This window comes from Cryptosporidium ubiquitum, assembly GCF_001865345.1.
Source record: "Cryptosporidium ubiquitum isolate 39726 chromosome Unknown contig_11, whole genome shotgun sequence".
Classification (NCBI taxonomy): domain Eukaryota; phylum Apicomplexa; class Conoidasida; order Eucoccidiorida; family Cryptosporidiidae; genus Cryptosporidium; species Cryptosporidium ubiquitum.
Genome location: NW_021639812.1, coordinates 47,248 through 64,639, shown reverse-complemented (window position 1 = coordinate 64,639; position 17,392 = coordinate 47,248). Strand labels below are relative to the sequence as shown.

At 30.0% G+C, this 17,392-nt stretch overlaps 13 protein-coding genes across 13 annotated transcripts; 6 read left to right on the top strand and 7 right to left on the bottom strand.

The window, feature by feature from the left end:
* Positions 1 to 44: 44 nt before the first annotated feature.
* On the top strand, positions 45 to 1,148 carry cubi_00025 (short chain dehydrogenase reductase; the record flags this gene model as incomplete). The annotated part of the gene is made up of 1 exon (XM_029017039.1): positions 45 to 1,148. One exon carries the CDS (start codon positions 45 to 47, stop codon positions 1,146 to 1,148), a length of 1,104 nt encoding a protein of 367 aa, XP_028875618.1.
* Positions 1,149 to 1,318: 170 nt separating this feature from the next.
* Positions 1,319 to 1,946, bottom strand: cubi_00024 (zinc finger domain-containing protein; the record flags this gene model as incomplete). Its single annotated transcript, XM_029017038.1, has 2 exons — positions 1,319 to 1,702; positions 1,773 to 1,946. 2 exons carry the CDS (start codon positions 1,944 to 1,946, stop codon positions 1,319 to 1,321), a joined length of 558 nt encoding a protein of 185 aa, XP_028875617.1.
* Positions 1,947 to 2,361: 415 nt separating this feature from the next.
* Positions 2,362 to 3,738, top strand: cubi_00023 (uncharacterized protein; the record flags this gene model as incomplete). The annotated part of the gene is made up of 1 exon (XM_029017037.1): positions 2,362 to 3,738. One exon carries the CDS (start codon positions 2,362 to 2,364, stop codon positions 3,736 to 3,738), a length of 1,377 nt encoding a protein of 458 aa, XP_028875616.1.
* A 272-nt stretch (positions 3,739 to 4,010) lies between these two features.
* On the top strand, positions 4,011 to 5,528 carry cubi_00022 (ATP-dependent RNA helicase; the record flags this gene model as incomplete). The annotated part of the gene is made up of 1 exon (XM_029017036.1): positions 4,011 to 5,528. One exon carries the CDS (start codon positions 4,011 to 4,013, stop codon positions 5,526 to 5,528), a length of 1,518 nt encoding a protein of 505 aa, XP_028875615.1.
* Positions 5,529 to 5,795: 267 nt separating this feature from the next.
* Positions 5,796 to 6,863, top strand: cubi_00021 (uncharacterized protein; the record flags this gene model as incomplete). Its single annotated transcript, XM_029017035.1, has 1 exon — positions 5,796 to 6,863. The coding sequence occupies one exon, from the start codon at positions 5,796 to 5,798 to the stop codon at positions 6,861 to 6,863; it is 1,068 nt and encodes a 355-aa protein (XP_028875614.1).
* Positions 6,864 to 6,921: 58 nt separating this feature from the next.
* On the bottom strand, positions 6,922 to 8,316 carry cubi_00020 (ALG-2 like alpha-mannosyltransferase; the record flags this gene model as incomplete). The annotated part of the gene is made up of 1 exon (XM_029017034.1): positions 6,922 to 8,316. One exon carries the CDS (start codon positions 8,314 to 8,316, stop codon positions 6,922 to 6,924), a length of 1,395 nt encoding a protein of 464 aa, XP_028875613.1.
* A 257-nt stretch (positions 8,317 to 8,573) lies between these two features.
* On the top strand, positions 8,574 to 9,860 carry cubi_00019 (glycosyl transferase; the record flags this gene model as incomplete). Its single annotated transcript, XM_029017033.1, has 1 exon — positions 8,574 to 9,860. One exon carries the CDS (start codon positions 8,574 to 8,576, stop codon positions 9,858 to 9,860), a length of 1,287 nt encoding a protein of 428 aa, XP_028875612.1.
* A 12-nt stretch (positions 9,861 to 9,872) lies between these two features.
* Positions 9,873 to 10,379, bottom strand: cubi_00018 (uncharacterized protein; the record flags this gene model as incomplete). The annotated part of the gene is made up of 1 exon (XM_029017032.1): positions 9,873 to 10,379. One exon carries the CDS (start codon positions 10,377 to 10,379, stop codon positions 9,873 to 9,875), a length of 507 nt encoding a protein of 168 aa, XP_028875611.1.
* A 240-nt stretch (positions 10,380 to 10,619) lies between these two features.
* Positions 10,620 to 11,107, top strand: cubi_00017 (uncharacterized protein; the record flags this gene model as incomplete). Its single annotated transcript, XM_029017031.1, has 2 exons — positions 10,620 to 10,785; positions 10,872 to 11,107. The coding sequence occupies 2 exons, from the start codon at positions 10,620 to 10,622 to the stop codon at positions 11,105 to 11,107; spliced, it is 402 nt and encodes a 133-aa protein (XP_028875610.1).
* An 86-nt stretch (positions 11,108 to 11,193) lies between these two features.
* On the bottom strand, positions 11,194 to 11,756 carry cubi_00016 (ADP-ribosylation factor-like protein 2; the record flags this gene model as incomplete). The annotated part of the gene is made up of 2 exons (XM_029017030.1): positions 11,194 to 11,340; positions 11,385 to 11,756. The coding sequence occupies 2 exons, from the start codon at positions 11,754 to 11,756 to the stop codon at positions 11,194 to 11,196; spliced, it is 519 nt and encodes a 172-aa protein (XP_028875609.1).
* Positions 11,757 to 12,028: 272 nt separating this feature from the next.
* cubi_00015 (NARF-like protein nuclear prelamin A recognition factor) lies at positions 12,029 to 13,711 on the bottom strand (the record flags this gene model as incomplete). The annotated part of the gene is made up of 1 exon (XM_029017029.1): positions 12,029 to 13,711. The coding sequence occupies one exon, from the start codon at positions 13,709 to 13,711 to the stop codon at positions 12,029 to 12,031; it is 1,683 nt and encodes a 560-aa protein (XP_028875608.1).
* Positions 13,712 to 13,982: 271 nt separating this feature from the next.
* cubi_00014 (uncharacterized protein) lies at positions 13,983 to 15,539 on the bottom strand (the record flags this gene model as incomplete). Its single annotated transcript, XM_029017028.1, has 1 exon — positions 13,983 to 15,539. One exon carries the CDS (start codon positions 15,537 to 15,539, stop codon positions 13,983 to 13,985), a length of 1,557 nt encoding a protein of 518 aa, XP_028875607.1.
* A 458-nt stretch (positions 15,540 to 15,997) lies between these two features.
* cubi_00013 (uncharacterized protein) lies at positions 15,998 to 16,855 on the bottom strand (the record flags this gene model as incomplete). Its single annotated transcript, XM_029017027.1, has 1 exon — positions 15,998 to 16,855. The coding sequence occupies one exon, from the start codon at positions 16,853 to 16,855 to the stop codon at positions 15,998 to 16,000; it is 858 nt and encodes a 285-aa protein (XP_028875606.1).
* Between the last annotated feature and the right edge of the window lie 537 nt (positions 16,856 to 17,392).

Genomic DNA, 17,392 nt, shown 5'->3' with positions numbered 1-17,392 from the left:
TAATTAAGATTCTTAATTTTTTAATTATATTTTTTATTATTGAAATGAGAAGGTTATTTCGAAAGATTTTGAATGTTTATGGTTTGATTCTTAGTGCATTTATTGCAGTTCCAGCACTTGCTTGGGGTCTGCTCGTCACTTTGATTTCTAAGTATTCTGACTTTAATTTGGGTTGCTTGAGTGATGATATTTCTCCTAAATATTTCAATGATAAAGTAGTTTGGATTACAGGAGCGTCTTCAGGTATTGGTAAGGCTTTAGCCTTGGGATTAGCAAAGCTTTCAAATGAAAGTAATATTACACTGTCTTTAATCCTAACAAGTAGGAATATTCATCAGCTCAACCAAATAAAGAACGAGATGGTTGAGAAGTTCAAATTCCCGGAAAGTAATATTCTAGTCTTAGATTTTGATCTTGGTGACTTAGATGTCATTGATTCAAAAGTTGATGAGGCTAAGAATTGGAAGGGGCAGATTGATATATTATATAACAATGCAGGAATTGGCCAAAGAGCAATCATAGGTAGCTTTGAGTCTGATGAGAAAGTTATGATGATCAACTCTTTAGGTAGCATGAAAATTTCTAAGCAAGTCCTCTCTAAATGTTTTATTCCACAAAGATCAGGGCATTTAATAAACACTCTTAGCATTCAGTCTTATGTAGTATTACCTGGTAGATGTGCATATGGAGCAAGCAAAAGAGCTTGTCTTTCATTTTTCCAAGCATTGAGAAAAGAACTTAATTACACTAATTGGGATGAATATTTGGAGTACAACTATTCCGATGACAAGAAGGAAAACGTTTCTTCGGCAATTTGTCTCGATAGCCCCAACATAGTTATCACCAATATTTATCCAGGGCACGTTCAAACTGATTTCGACTCTAGAAATGTCCTATATGACGGATCTTTAAATACTGGAGCTCACAAATTGAAAGGAATGACATCAGAAAAATGTTCAGATTTGATGATTAAAGCAACTACAAATCTCTTAGATGAAGCTTGGATTGCAAAAGGCCATGAACTTTTATTTTTCTATCTCATATACTATACTCCAAGTGTTGCAGAAGCAATACAAAGTTTATTAGACAAAAGATTTACAGATAAAATATGGGAACTTCAAAAATCTCATTTGAAGAAATCTAGCTAATTATTTTTTTATAAGTGAAATATTAATAGGTACATGCTTTTTAATTATCTTGTAAGAAAATAGTGTTGATGCGTATAATTCTTCTGGCGAAGTGTCTGAATCTTCGAAGATCATTATGAGTTCGTAATTTTTTTGTGCCTTTCCTGAATTATCAAACTCTCTCTGAACCATTACACCTGGGATTGGTTTTTGATTTGGAAAGGGAAGCATTGCTCCGAAGATGAATTCCGGCCCTCCATACATTCCTGGAACACGTATATCTCCCAGATCTGAAAGTTAATTTTAGAAATTTGGGATTTCTGATAATTATTAGATTTCAACTTACTATGTTCTTTCACAAATTCTTTTGCAACATCGTTCATTAATGCCATCATTTTATTTCCATGAGGATTATAACTTTTAATGTCTTTTTGGATATCTATTTCTACATTTTGTTCCTTTATTCTCTCTTCTATCAATTCAGAAGGTACTCCTTTCATACCATTAATGACAATATCTGGAATGTCACGTCCAGGAATGGCATTTGGAATTCTAGATAAAGTCTCTTTGTGTACCTGAAGAGTCAGAAAGAGTAAATAATCTAATTAAACAAACAATTTTGGGAGATTTTGCGTCTTAACTTACTTGTAACATATGAACAATCAAACCAGAAACAGTTGAAAGCTTTCTACTGCAATGTAAACACTTTAAGTGTCTCACCTTTTGGTGTTGTTTCAAAACCTTTTCATCCCCAAATTCACGGTTGCAATAATAACAAAAGGGTTTGATTTCGGCAACCTTCCTCTTCTTCCTCCCCATTATGGAAAAAAAGTTAAGTAGTAATATACTTGAATATTTTAATTGTGCAATAGAATTTTGGCGCCAATATTAAATTGATCTTAACATATTAAAATTATCACAAATAAAAATGTGAGGTAATTATCGATATTTCAAAAGTAATTGTTAATTTTGAAACTTGATTTTAACTATGGAATATTATTTGATTTGCTTTAGGCTGCCTATTCGTTTTTTGTACAGTTTAATGATTTGCATGCAAAACTCATTTTATTATAAAGTTGTGAATTGATCTCGAGAAATAGAGGATAAATTAGGTAAAAGTGATAAAAAAAAACCCATACAAATTACATTTTTATTTTAAAATTTACTTTTAAATTATTTAATATGAGTTGAGTAGTTTTTTGAAAAATCAATAATTTATTATTCTTGTTGATAAATGAGTTTATTATTCTTGACCTTAGTTTTATTAATATTAAGAGCATATTGTCTGAATTCGCCAGTGGTCCTTGATGGAATAGAGTTCCCACCATCTTGGCACTTCTTTGAAAATCATAATAGTTTAGAAAGCTACAAATACGGTTTTTTAATGCAAACATTATTACATTTGAAAAAAAGGAGTGGGAAAAATGGTGAGATTTTCAGTAATATAATGAATTATAATATAGAGTCTAAGTTTTGTAAAATAGATGAAGATATTTTTAATCTACTGAATAACCCAGTAATATTAGTTGATAATATCACGGGTTTAAAAAAGATTAATAATACCCAAAATGTTTTATTTTGCCAAGAAAAAACAAATTTGGAAAATAGAGAAAAACAAAAGGTCATCATTCGAACTTTGAAAATTAAGTTGGAAAATGGCAATATAATTAGACTCATGTTAAACTTTTCAAAAATTGGGTTGTGGATTTGGGATAGTAATGCTTTGATAAAAAATAGTTTCAAAAATAATAGCAAATGTCATTTATTAGGTAGTAGAGATAAAACTAAGATACTACAAAAAAGTCTGCATTCTAAAATCAAAGTTTCAGAACTCCAGATTGAGGTTCCATTTTTTAAATCTAAATTGGTTTCCCAAAATATGTACGAATTCATAATTGAAAATAAAATAGATGGAATAGTTGGATTAAATGACAACTCTATCCAAGGAGTTGGTATTTTCGAAACAACTTCAAAAGTAATCGAACCTTCTGAAGGTAGGTATATTATGTCTTTTGAATGTAATCGACTTTTTGATAAAAACCAAGTAAATAAAAATGAAGATTCTCTAATTTTTGCAATTTATAATAGCAACACAAAAGATTATTTAAAAAATGAAAATGAAATCATGAGTGGAGAAAATTATTCAGTTGTCAAAATATTGATTGAAGATGAAGTGAGGTCTAAATTTAATGTTAAGTTAAGCTTGAACTTAAATACATATGGGGCAATAATACCTGAATTCAGATTGTTGCAGTTATTTACAATTCTAAATAAGTATGCAATTTTAAAAGGGTATAGCTGTGGAACTAGAAAAACAGTTATGGGTAGAACTATTTTCTGTGATTGTAATTTTCTAAACAGTGAACTAAACCTTAAGATATACAACAAATTAAACTCATACTCTATCGGTTTGAACAACTTTGTAATTAATGATGTTAAAAGCCAAAAGAGCTGTATAATTGAGATTTATGGAAGAAAGGCAACCGGGATTAAATTTGAAGAAAATTGGGTGTTTGGCCAAGTGCTATGTAGCGCTAGTAATATTAGCCAGTTCTCCAAAACAAATAAGTCTAGCTGGAGCATAGGAGCTCCTAAATTCTTAAAAAAATAAGACATAATTGTCTATGTAAATTTAAATTGCAAAATTTTGTAAATACGTCTTTGATAAGAGTTATTTTCAAGCTGAATCAGTATTTATTCTTTATTATAAATTGTTGAAAATAATTTTATTATCTAACATGTAAGAGTATCAAATTATTTTTTACATCTTAATTATTCATAAAATAGGCGCCACCAGTTTTTTGAAAGTCAAATTGTCAAGAGAAAATAGATTTATTAATAAAAAAACAAATTTTGCTGAGTTTTATTAATCATTATGGAGAAATGGAATTTTTAAAATTAGGACTTCATAAGTGGGTCCAAGATACATGTGACTTGTTAAAAATACAAACTCCAACTACAATTCAGTCCAAAAGTATTCCATATATATTAAAAGGAAGGAATGTTGTAGGAAATGCTCCAACTGGGAGTGGAAAGACTTTATGCTATTGCTTACCGATACTACAAATTCTGGCAGAAGATCCATTTTCAGTGTTTGGTTTGGTTTTGGTACCTTCAAGAGAATTATCATATCAGGTATTAGATCAATTTCAGGTTTTTGGTAATAAGGTAAATGCAAATTGTCAGGTGTTGACCGGCGGATTTGACGAATCTGAACAGATACACATACTAAATCAAAAAAGACCCCATATATTAATAGGAACCCCAGGAAGGCTGACATCAATAATTTCCTACCCTGGGAGTAATATAAGCGATTTAATGAAAAATTTGAGATTTCTTGTATTGGATGAGGCTGATAGATTATTAAGTGAATCTCTTGAAGATGATATGTTTCCTATATTGTCTGTTCTCCCAAAGTCATATACTGGGCGTCAAACTTTACTCTTCTCTGCTACTTTAACAAATGCTATTAAAGAGATTGCGAATAATTATTCTGTTACTGCTAAAGAAGGAGACCTGAAAAAAAAGAAACCACAAGAGCTTCCGATGATAATAATTAATGAAAACCCGGATGATTCACCAGTTGAGAAGATTAGACAGATGTATTTATTTTTGAATCATAGAGTTAGACTTGTTTATTTACATCACATTTTATCAAATGTTCACTTCTTCAATATCGATTCTGTAGATAAGGCAAAATTTGAGAAAAATTCAACTTTTTTCGAGGAATCCCAGGAGGATGTTGACGAAAATGTAACGTTTGGTGTCAGAAACAATAAAAAATTTAAAAAAAACAAAGAACAAGTAATAGATCAGAATAAGATAATTAAACAGGGAATAATTTTTACAGCCACGAAACAACAGTGCCAAATGCTAACAAGCTGTTTAGAAATAATGGGTTATTCTGTTACTGGATTGCATAGTTTGATGAATCAAAGAAGAAGACTTGCTTCTCTCGGAAAGTTTAGGAGCAAAACAAGCAAATTGTTGGTAGCTACTGGTGTTGCTGCAAGAGGTTTGGATGTACCTGACGTTGAATTTGTCATTAATTATGATTTCCCAAGATCCTTCGAAGATTATATTCACAGAATTGGTAGAGTTGGTCGTGCAGATAAATCTGGTATTTCTCTTTCTTTTGTAACAGAACATGACGTACCATATGTATATGAATTTGAAGGTAAAATGAAGAAAGAAATGGAGCTTTTGAAGCTCGATGAAAATGAAGTACTGAAAAATATGAATAGGGTCACTATTGCCCAGCAAAAAGCACTGTTATTATTGGAAGAAATTGGATTCAACGAGAAAAATCAAGAGGTTCGTGAGAGAAAACTCAAAGTTTTGAGGTCAAAAAACAAGATCCCATCGGATAATAAGAAAACAATCAAATCAATAGCTAATTAGGTGTTTAGATATTTAATGATTCCAAGGTGATTAGAAAGTTTTCAAATATTTTCTTTAATTATTATATTACTTTGAATATTGTAACAATTTTTACATCTGTGGGGTGGCGCCACACTTGATTTTCTTGTTAAAAATTATTTTTAGTTAAAAAGGTGCTATTTGCACCATTATGTTTGCATCTTTAACTTTTTTATAAGTAGATTGCATCTTATATTTGGTTATTTCATGAAATGATTCTTGATTAAATTTGATATTTTTAATATTCAAATGAGCACAACTATATTGGGATTAATTGATAACATTTATGCAAACCGTGCAAATGAAACCATGGATGATAAGAGGAGGATGTGCCTAGAATTTTCTAAGGAGCTATTAAACCTGGATGGTACAGATTTTTTGAAGATGGTTACTAATTTGGTTTCAAATGAAGAAAAATCAAATAAATTTTTCTCTACACTTGCACAAGCATTAATACTTAGTAAAGGCGATAAATGTGATAAGAGACTGTTATTAATAGATAGACTACTTACAGGAAGTAGGAATATTATGGAAAGTGTTTTGTCTCCTATTCTAGCTATACTTCTATGGATTTATTTAACCAGAGCTCTCTGTACTGTATCATCAATTCCAAAATGTCACCTAAGCTCTGATGACTTAGATAATTCAATTTTGAGACCTGAGTACGATGGAATTGAACAGATTCTATTAAGGATTTGTAGTCGAAATGTTGATTTATTGAATTCAGATTCTTTTAATCTATATTTACATGAGGACGATTTGAGCTCATCAGCCATTTTAGGTGCTAATAAATTAAAATTATTTAAGCAAAATAGAGAGTTAGAGAAGAAACACAAGTTCGTCAATTTTGTTGAAAATTTCGATAGAGATAATCATTTCAATTCCCCTATAGGCCACAAAGACCAAACCATTCTTGTGCAAATCTGCATTCTAATCATCTATAAATTAAATTTCAATAATACCTTAACTTATATTTGGATCATCTTGGGGCTTTGTAGTTCTCTTTCAAATCAAGAACTAATACCTATTGATCTCACATCTATAAATTTTGAAAAAAGAGAGATCTCTGGAAATGAGTCAAAAATCAGAATAAATTTAGAAGATGATACATTAATAATATTGTGTAAACTAATAGGGCGATGCTTATTTTCACTGAGTTCAACTAACCACAATGCAAACATTAAAAAAATTATATATGAAAAAATTAGAAGTACTTTAACTAAAGTACAGAAAAGGTCCATTTGCGAGGTTATGCCTTACTCAAGCTCGTTTATTTCCTCATATATTGTTTTAATCGAAAGAATACTGAACCGTTAAATTTTACATATAAATTTTTATATTAGATTCTAAAATTGCGTAGATTTACTTTCAAATGTTACAGATATTTTGTTTTTTTGAATGCCATTGGCTTTGCTTCTAGTTTTGAGTAGGCTACTTCACAAAGTCTCTTTTGAAAAATATCCTGGCTAAATAATGCAGCAATCCTCTCTTTACATAAACTGCTCCAGACAGAACTCTCTATATTATCCTTATTTATCTTAATGAGCTCGCTCATCCTATTTGCAAAACTTTCTGGATTTGGTTCGCAAAGAAAGCCTGTTTTTCCATTAATTATAGTTTCTGTGGGCCCGCCAGAGTTGCATGCAATAACGGAAGTACCCACAGACATGGCTTCACATGGAACCATACCAAAATGTTCATCTTCAGGAGTGTAAAGAAGTCCAATTGCTTTTCTTAGTAAAGACCAACGAAGTGAGTCAGAAATACTTTTTAAAAAAACAACTGAGAAACAAGAATTAGTTGATTCAATACATTCATTCCCAATATAAACATTAAAAGCATAAGAATTAGCAAGGCTTAGAAGCTCTTCAAAATACTCAATATTCTCTTTAACTCTTTTGTCATAACCACCAGAAATAACAAGAAATAGTTTTTCTCCTAGTTTGCATTGTTCGCGTAGTATTGCGAATGATTTAATTGCTAGTTCAATATTTTTTTTCCTTTCATATCTATTTAGTGACAAGAAAAATGGTACATTTGGTGCTCTGTTTAATTGCTGGGGGATTTTTGAATTTGAAAAACAGTTTTCACATTCTTCTTCTGAAGGAATATCTTCCAGATTTACAGGAGGATAAAGTACTTCAGGATAGCTCAAAGTGACAGGATATTTAGCTGCATCAATAATCAATCCTTTGAATGTTTCTATATAAACTTTTCTGGTAAAAATGGAGTTTACAAATACGTAATCACAATATCGCATCCCAAATTCCTCTAGAAAATCCATAAAGTATCTATATAGATTTCTAAGATAGCCCCCTTTTTTCGTAACCAATAGTTGGTCTGGATAGTGGCAATAAAATATTAACTTTCTTGTCATCAATTTTAAAATGGGATTAATTACGCTTACTTGATCATTCAGAATTACATCATAATACCTCTTTGTTCTCTCAAATGAAAATGATGCCATAAATACACAAAAAAACATTTTAAGAGAAATATATGTCATTCTAATATACGAAAATAATGTTGTTCCATAGCCAAAAAGTGACCTTGGAATCCAGTTCCCAAAGACTATTACTTTGATCCTGCCATCATTTGTGGCTGAGAATGAGTGAGAATTATCATGGTGAGAAGTAAACATTGTTAACTCAATTTTTTCACTGGAAGATTGATAACTCTGTAATGCCAGAGATGCCAAGACCATTAGTTGTTCTGCACCTCCTATTCCACAATCAAGATGCAAAACTGCAACTTTCTTAGTGGATTTCATTGTATTCAAAAGTAAAGATTAACTTAAATAATCCTCTGTTCTAATTTGAAAAAATATATATACTAATTCTTTTGTAATCACACAAACATCTTATTACTTGTAGTACATTTACCTTAATAATTAACCACAGGCGGTAAATCTCCCCACTTAATAAAGATGAGCAAAAGAATGTAGTCATGTTAGTATAATAATTAATTTTGGCAATGGTTCAATAATAGGATAGTCATTAAATATAATGAAAATTCTATAACTATAATATGAGGGTCTTGAAAGTTTTTGTTCTTGTACTAATATATAATTTGAAACTCCTTTTTCAGAAATATCTCACAAAAACTGAAATATGTGAGTTTTCTTTTCTTGAATTAAAAAACCGGAATAATTGGGCAGTTATAGTTTCAACTTCCAGATACTGGCACAATTATAGGCATAATACAAATGCATTAAGTTTTTACAATTTTCTGAGACAAAACGGCTTCAAAGATGATAGAGTTATTTTAATGTTGGCAGAAAATATTCCTTGTAACACTAGAAATTCAATTCCAGGAGGAGTTTATAGCGAAGACTATGATCTCTTTTATAACTTAAACAATTATACGCAAACAATGGAATGTGCGGATACGGACTACAAGGAGGAAGAAGTTACAGTTTCAAACTTTATAAGAGTATTAACAGGCAAACACGATATCAGCGTTCCAAATAAGAAAAGACTTCTTTCAGATGAGAATTCGAATATATTTATATTTTTAACAGGGCATGGTGGAGATGGATTTCTGAAGTTCCAGGATTTTGAAGAAATGACATCTCTCGAACTTTCGAATGCAATAAAAGAAATGAAAACTCAAAAGAGATTCAAAAAAATCTTTATTATATCAGAGACTTGCCAGGCATCGACACTGCATAATCACTTGGATCTCGAAGATGTTTATGCAATAGGTTGTTCCAGTTTAGGTCAGAGCTCCTATAGTAAACATTATAAGAGCGAATTAGGAGTGGCTTCAATTGACAGATTCACACACTTCAGTTTGGCAGATTTTAAAAACTTAAATAGAAATAAGCTAATGCCTATAATTAGCTTGATTGGAAAATACTCAATAAATCATCTTAAATCTACTCCCCAAATAAAATATAAGTCCGGGAAAATAGATATAAAACACGTCTATGTAAACGAATTCTTTTTCCCAAATATTGAAAAAGTTATTACTTTGGATATTGAAAGCCTAATCCTCAATTACATCGATTTAAAGACACCCTTAAAACAGGTTTTGAATAAAAGAGTTTCAAAATTCTTAAACTGTTCACTTTTTAATCATACATTAAAAAAATATAGTAGCAATTTGAATTTGTTAGAGTCATCAAATTGTCACTTTAAAGATACAATTAAAAAATTTGTAATATCTTCTCAAAAAAGAGCTATTTTTAATTCAACATTCTCATCTAGAAATTTTATTGATAGTATGTCAACATTGAAATTAACCAAAGCAATTTCTGGGCTATCTGCTACTTTAGTAATAGGATTTATATTATCATATTATAGTGCATTATAATTAGATTTTTACCTATGAAAAAATGAAATCTGTATTTATCTTTCCTACTGGAGTGCTCGGAGCAAGAGTAGTACCCTCTGAAATAGATTCTTTCGAATCTGCTATGCCTTTGATATCTCCTTCTTCAGGTATTGATGGAACTGGAGAGTTTGAGAGTGAAGTTTCCTCAGGTAAATCTGGACTTAAAGATAAAACTCCCTTAATGTATTCGAAAACTGAAATACATAATTTGTTTAAGTACTTACTGAAAAAAATGAGATATGATTCCTGAAATCCAGTTTCTGGAAAAATATACAGAATAACAAATAAAGTCTTGAAATATATAAGTCTGGGATCTATAACCCTAAAGATAGGATCAAAAATAAATGATAGAATTAGTTCATAAAAGACTACAGTTGAAAAATATGTTAACCATATTTTAATTAAATGTTGATTTTGGGTCTTTAAAGCAAACATTGAATGGTATGCTGGAATGCAAAACCCAACAAAAAATTTCATTAATCCATATATAGAGGGCATTTTAATAACATTAAAGTGTACTGTTGCGATACCTTTGTTTAAATCTCCAGTTTTCCTTTATTTTTAAATTTTAATGATTGTGTGGAATTTGGTTAATCTACATGATTTGGCGCCGATTCATCACTATTTTAACTATACCGGTTGTTTGGCGCCTAAATAGGTAAATGTCAAAGTGGAAGGTGAATGAAACGAATAATTAATTGATAAAGTAGAAAAGGAAGTGTTCGGTTACTTAATATAATGGCAATTAAACTAAGTAGAAGAAGAACACTTAGAAAAGTAAGCAGAAGAACGAAGAGCAATAAACATAAATATGTAGATTTGGAAAAACAAATAAGAGATAGGAATTTGCGTTCTGTCTGGGACAACAAAAAAACCATTAACCAGAATTTTAAAGTAAGTTATCGTAGCCAAAATCGAATTCTGTAACTTTATTAAATATTTTTTTTTAATTTTTCAACATTTTTTGTTTGTAATCTTTATAGTCTTTAGATCCAGAAGTTATATTGAATACTTTACCCCCAGCTTTTCAAGATAATTCAATTCCAGAGAGACTTGGAGAAAGAGAGCAAATTATAATGAAAAGACTATACACTAAATATAAAGAAAATACCGATTTAATGGCTAAGGATATCAAGCTGAACCCTTATCAGTGGAATTCCAATCAATGCAGTAAAAAATTAAAAATTTACATGAGAATGTCTGATATAACTAATAACAAACTGTAAATTACCACTTAATATCGGAATATTTATCTTAGTTTAATCATCTATAATTTTTATATTGTTTGTACTGATATTTTTTTAAATATCAATTAATTAGATTCTTTGACTAACAAGAATACTTTTGCAGCTATATCGTTTACAATCCAGTCAATTCCTTCACTAAGACCTTGTCCATCAAGTCCACAACAAGATTGAATTCTCCAGTGTCTGTTACTTATGCTGGATAAATCGAGTGCCTAACAAAATTATATTCTCAAAATTAAATTTGATGAAAACTTACATGTGCTATTTCTTCAGGTTTTAATGCATTTGACAAATCTTGTTTATTCGCAAAAACCAGCAAGGACGCTCCAGAAAGCCTTTCTTCGGAAAGAAGTCTGTGTAGTTCTTCGTTACAAAAATTCATTCTTTCTATATTAGTTGAATCAACAACCCAAATGATCCCATCTGTGCTTTCGAAATAATTTCTCCAGTAACTTCTAATAGTTTTCTGACCACCAATATCCCAAGTATTTAGTCTGTACTTACCATGAATTAGCGTTTTAATGTTGAAACCCAGTGTTGGCTGTATTTTGGAAATATCTTCGCCAGCAAACTTTTTAACTACTGTGGTTTTACCTGCATTATCCAATCCGAGCACTAAAATTCTCATTTCCTTCTCCTTCATTTTTGTTTTCCTAATTACTTGCAATAGAGTCATTTTTAATGAGCATTAAACAGAGAATATTTTAGATAGAGGAAGAATTGAATTATTATTTTAAGGAGTAAATTTTATGAAATATAGGAAATTAATATTATTCGGTAATTTCAAAGTTTTGGATGAGCTTTCAACTATTGTACCCCACACTGTCACACTGTCAATTGTAGCCAATATTACTGGTCTAAATTACAATTTGGCGCCAAATTAAATGTTTTAATTAATATTTACCATTTCAACGAAGATGCTGTTGGAATCTCACCAATAGATACAAAATCATTCCTAAGAAATGGAAGCTTGGGATCAAAACTAGTATCTATTTGCTTGTCTATTTTAATTAAGTAATCATACAAAATATTTACAATTGGAATTTCATTTGGTAATATAATATCTCGATTACTATTTAATTCAATGCCTTTGTAGAAAGTTTCCTGAACGCCATCAATAAATTTGATATTTTTTCTTATATTTTCTACCTCGAAGCTACTATCATCTTTTCCATTATTTTTTAAAAGAATCTGTCCTCCACCAGAAATGCATCCGCTTGGGCATGCCATTGCTTCAATTAAATGATAGCTTACATCATTACTCATACCTCCTATAGACTGAATATGCTGACTTGCGTTTTTTTGCAAATTAAGTTTCCTGGAAATAGATTGAATTGCTCTAAATCCATAAGCAAGACAATATCTTAGTTTAACATTGTTTTCTTTATATTCAGCTTCAAAAGTATCGTTGATTAACTTTTTAAATGGGAGCTTAATCCTTTTGTCAATATCCTCTCCACTGAGCTCTTTAATAGCACTCCTTATAATATACTCGCAGAATCCACCCGAGTTTGAGTTATAATATGAAGGAATTAGCCAACAGAACTGATTCAATATTTGATTATTTGTATTATTTTCAGTTATTAGAAGAGATAGATCATTTTTACTAGTTATTTGAAAACTTTGATTAAGCCAAAGGTTGTCTAGTGGAGCCTCTGGAACATCCAATAAAGAATTAAATCCTGCCAAATTTATTAATTCCTCAACTTCTGATGTTGCCAATACTATATCAACTTCAGGAAAAGTGGAATTTTCATCAAGTGATTTTATAGAAAGAGAACTTCTTGTTGATTCAAGTTTTTTGTCATGGCAAGGCATAATAGCGACATGAAAGATATCTTTTTGATCGACAAATTCATCATATTTTGTAAAGGTGTATTTAATGCTCCTTATTCGATAGGGATTTATTAATCTAAATTTATACAGAAATAGCAGTTGATTATATATTTCAAGAGTCAATGTTTTAATCAAAATTCCCTGTAATTGTTGTGCTGATCTGACCCTACTCAATAAAGGTATAACAGAATTATCTAAGCTTTTTTCAGAATAGAAAACCCACCCTGGACAGTGTGAAATAATCATTGGGAGATTTGAATTTTTTTTGTATCTTGAAATGAACTCGTATTTTGTTTCTAACAAGGAAATATATTCTGAAATAGTTGAATTCATTACGAATTTTGCCCCAATATGCTTAAATAATCCCGAAAACTTTCTCTGAATTGTATTTAAATCGCAATTTAGTTGGTTTGCAAAAGAAGAGCATGACTGATTTGAAATTGATATCACAGTCATTTTTTTTTGTTTAATCTGATCCATAAATCTGGTGACATTTTGGTCTTGTAATAATTTAGTTTCTGCAGAAGTTACACATCCGCTACAAGCAAGACAATCTGCTAAATTTACTGTAGCCTTTTCAGTATTCTCAGATTTGTTACCACTCTCTTTATGTTCAGTTTTTGCAGGCCTCATAACTGCAATTCTTGGCTTAGAATCATCTTTGTCTGATAAAAGTGAAACTATACAATCTTGAGAGGATTCTAGATAGTCATCCAAGTTTGCTAGTTTTACTGCAGTGGAAAACATCCTTTAATTATTCTATTTCTAAAGCTTGATACGTATAATTTAACATTTCATTAATATTACTTTAATTATAAATTTAAAAAAAAATATTGGCGGTAAGAGTTCTTTGGTTAATGCATGCCTCTAAAATATAAAAAATGCAATAAAATTTAAATTATTAAATTGAAAATAACTTTTCATCTAATGAGAAATACTAACAACTTAATCAGTTATAATATTTACTATAATAATCTCACTCATTAAATTAAGTATTGGCAGGTTTAGAATCAATGAATCAATTGTTTGGCATTTTTGCTCTCTCAATTGGTTCAAAAACAGAAACAAACTTTTCGATTGGCCAAAAACTCCCATTTCCCCATTCAGAAGATTCTGGCTTTGCAAGAAGATTTCCTCTTGAAATTCTTAATTGAACTTGAGTTGTACCAAATAGATATATTGTGTTACTTACTTTTGACCATCTAATAAGTGAGCTTCGTGAGTTATGGAATTCTGCAAGCTTAATGTCAATCATTTCAGCATTTCCTGGTGGCCTATAAACATATGAAGGTTTACCGGGAGGTACTCCTGCCTTTCTTAGCGCTGATTCTGCCGAAAATTGATGGATATTTGAAAACAGTGAAGCTCCTTTTTCAGTAGACTGCCTTAAATACTTCACTTCATTTGCTGCAGCTTTTTGCTTTTGAACATTACATTCTGGTTCAGTATGATCTCTCTCATCAAAACTCTCATTAATTACTTGCTCCTCATTGTCTTCAGTTTTATTTTCATCCTCATTCTGATTACTCAAATTAGTTTTTTCTAACAAGTTTTGGTACATCTGTTGATAATTTCTGTTTGATAATAATTCATTCTCAAGTTCCTTATTTCTCATTTCTAACGCTGAAATCTTCTTTGTCTGAGTATCTACCAAATATCTCAACCTTGTTACTTCCTCTTCCAACTGTCTTGAAACGTATGATCCAAGTACTTTTGGTGAACTATCTTTAAAAGCAGCTGGTGTATTATTTGAATTACTTGTAGACTTTGGTGGATATTTTTCTTGATAATGAGGTGGAAAAGATGATTGTCGTGAAATTAAATGGTTATCTCTCATTCCAAAATGATTCTTTCCTGAGGAAGTTGGAGTCATTTGAGGCATAAAAGTATTGTTATTGTTTAATAATCCCATCAGTTTCATTTTATTCATTCTTGCGACATGAGTGGGAGTTGGTTCCAAAGGAGCATTCATTTTTTGGACCATTATTTGATCTGGATTCATAATATTTAGCTTAGAAATTTGCTCTGACCTTCCTTCAACAGTTGGGGTCTGAGGAAAATCTTGGTAGCCATTATAATTGCTGTATTCGCAATTGAAGTTATTGTTTTCAATTTGAGATAATGATGGATTTCTATTTAGTTCTGAATATTCGGATGATCTACATAGCATTCCAATTTCTTCATTTGGAAAGAACTCTTTTGATTTTGAATTTCTTGTTCTGTTCATTGGTGTAGGAGTAGTAGACCTACTTGCAACTGTTCTTGAAAATGGGCCTCTTGTTTGAGCTCTTGCTCTTCCCACATTCCTCTCTCCCATTTGCTGGTGATGTTGCTGTTGTTTAGATTGTATCATTGAATATTGAGGCATATGCTGTTGAACTTGGAAGTTCCCTTGTTGATAGCCCAGATTATCAGCATAGCTTCTGTTGTTATTTACAATGCCATTTTCATGATAGAACTGTTGAAAACCAACTCCTCCACCCATTTGAGGATGCATTCCATTAAATTGCTGATTATTCTGCACCATATGCATTTGAGGTTGCATCATTCCGCTTGTATTGTAATTGTAGTGCATTTTTTTTGTTTACTAAATATATTTCTTTAGCTTCTTGATTATTTAACCAGGAATATTTATAGTTTTATTTCACAAATAAACAAGCACAAATTTTATCCAATTCCTTGCTTAATAAATGTGAGTATCTAATTCACATAATATTTTCAAGTTGTATAGGAATTGTTTAAACTACATAAAATCATTACTTACGACATATACTGTGTGCGAGCATTAAGAAAACATTTTTAAAAATTTTTAAACACACGATCCTCAATCTTATGATCAAGTTCTCGTTTGACTCATATTTTTAGTAATTTATGGGTAGTCCCTTAGAAATGTTTAAACATTGTATTATCAATAATATATATTTTAAAATAATATGTTCTTTGTAAATAATACAGCAAACTAAAATAAGTTGGCGCTTGCATGTCGTCTGACAAATCAGGCTAATAATAAGGCAGTAGATAAAATCAAATAATCTAAATATTTTTTGTTTTTGATGATAACAATCTTTTGTTGGCTGAAACTTGCATTATTGCTTTTTGTCTCACAGATGGGCCAAATCTTGTACCAGTTAAGTACTTATTGGTAGATTCTTTTTGAGCTTGAATACTATTAATCAAACTTTTTGTGCTTTTAAAGAGAGTTGATGACCTACTTTCAAAATTTTTTGAGGCTATATCTACTGTTTTTTCATTTTTTGCTTCATTCTGTTGCTTAATTTTAGTACTTTTAGATATAGACTTTGACTTTTTGTCCGGATCATTTTGTAGTGGTTCAATATGATTATCAATATTAAATTTAACAATGTTCTTGTCACTAATTATCAGATCATCAAGCTCATCTTCAATATTTTCGCGTAAATTTTCGCATGATGAATCTGTTTGAGGATAATTTACATTAACAGATGGCTTTGGAATACAAAATACGTCATTTGTTGACATTGTGGCTTCAATATCTTCTTGTGTCGCGCCAAAATTTGCAGCCAAAATCTTCAACATTTCAATCTTATTATTAAGAAATATGTTACTTTCGTTGATGATTTTGAGTTCTTTTTCCATATTTTTTATTTCCTTGTTTTTTTCTATTAGTGTGTTCATAAGTGCGGGAGCATTATTATTTATATCTAATTTTACCGTAGAAAGATTCATTTTATTACTGTGCAAAAAATTGGGGCCTTGAGCTGAAAGTCCTTTTTTATATATCGAGCTTGGATATTGTGAATTATTTTGATTGATCAGCATGTTATTATCATATTTCTGGTAATACTCATGCGCATTACTGAAGTCATAGTAGCACGAATAATCTGTTGTTGAAGATCTATTATGAATATTCATTATAGTTAAGTTTTATATTTATTTATTATTACTCAGTTAACCTTTTTCTGAAAATTTTAAAATTTTGTTTAATATATTTTTTAAATTAAAAAAAAAGACGTTTTTATGTAATAATTGTGTGTATTTTGTGTATTAATTTTCTCTAAAATAAAACTACACTCTTAATAAAAATATAACTGATTTAATGTTTTATTTTATTTACTTATTTGTTGAATTAGATGTCATTTTTCTTTATTTTAGTTTCTTAATGAATATTTATAATGTAATTCCAAAATGCATTTAATTACATAAGAATTAAAATGGTTTCTCTGATAAAAATTATATTTATTCACTTTAATCATTAAATCAATCAAATATTTAATTTAAAAATAGTTTAATATTTCAGAATAAATTGAAAAACAAAAATGTCAAATTTTCTATTAATCAATTATTTAAGCATGCTTATTAAAAAGAATCAAATCTTTAAATGCATGATTTTTACAAACAAAATTATTTCATACATTATTCTAATACATAAATTAATAGTTTAGGTTTAAA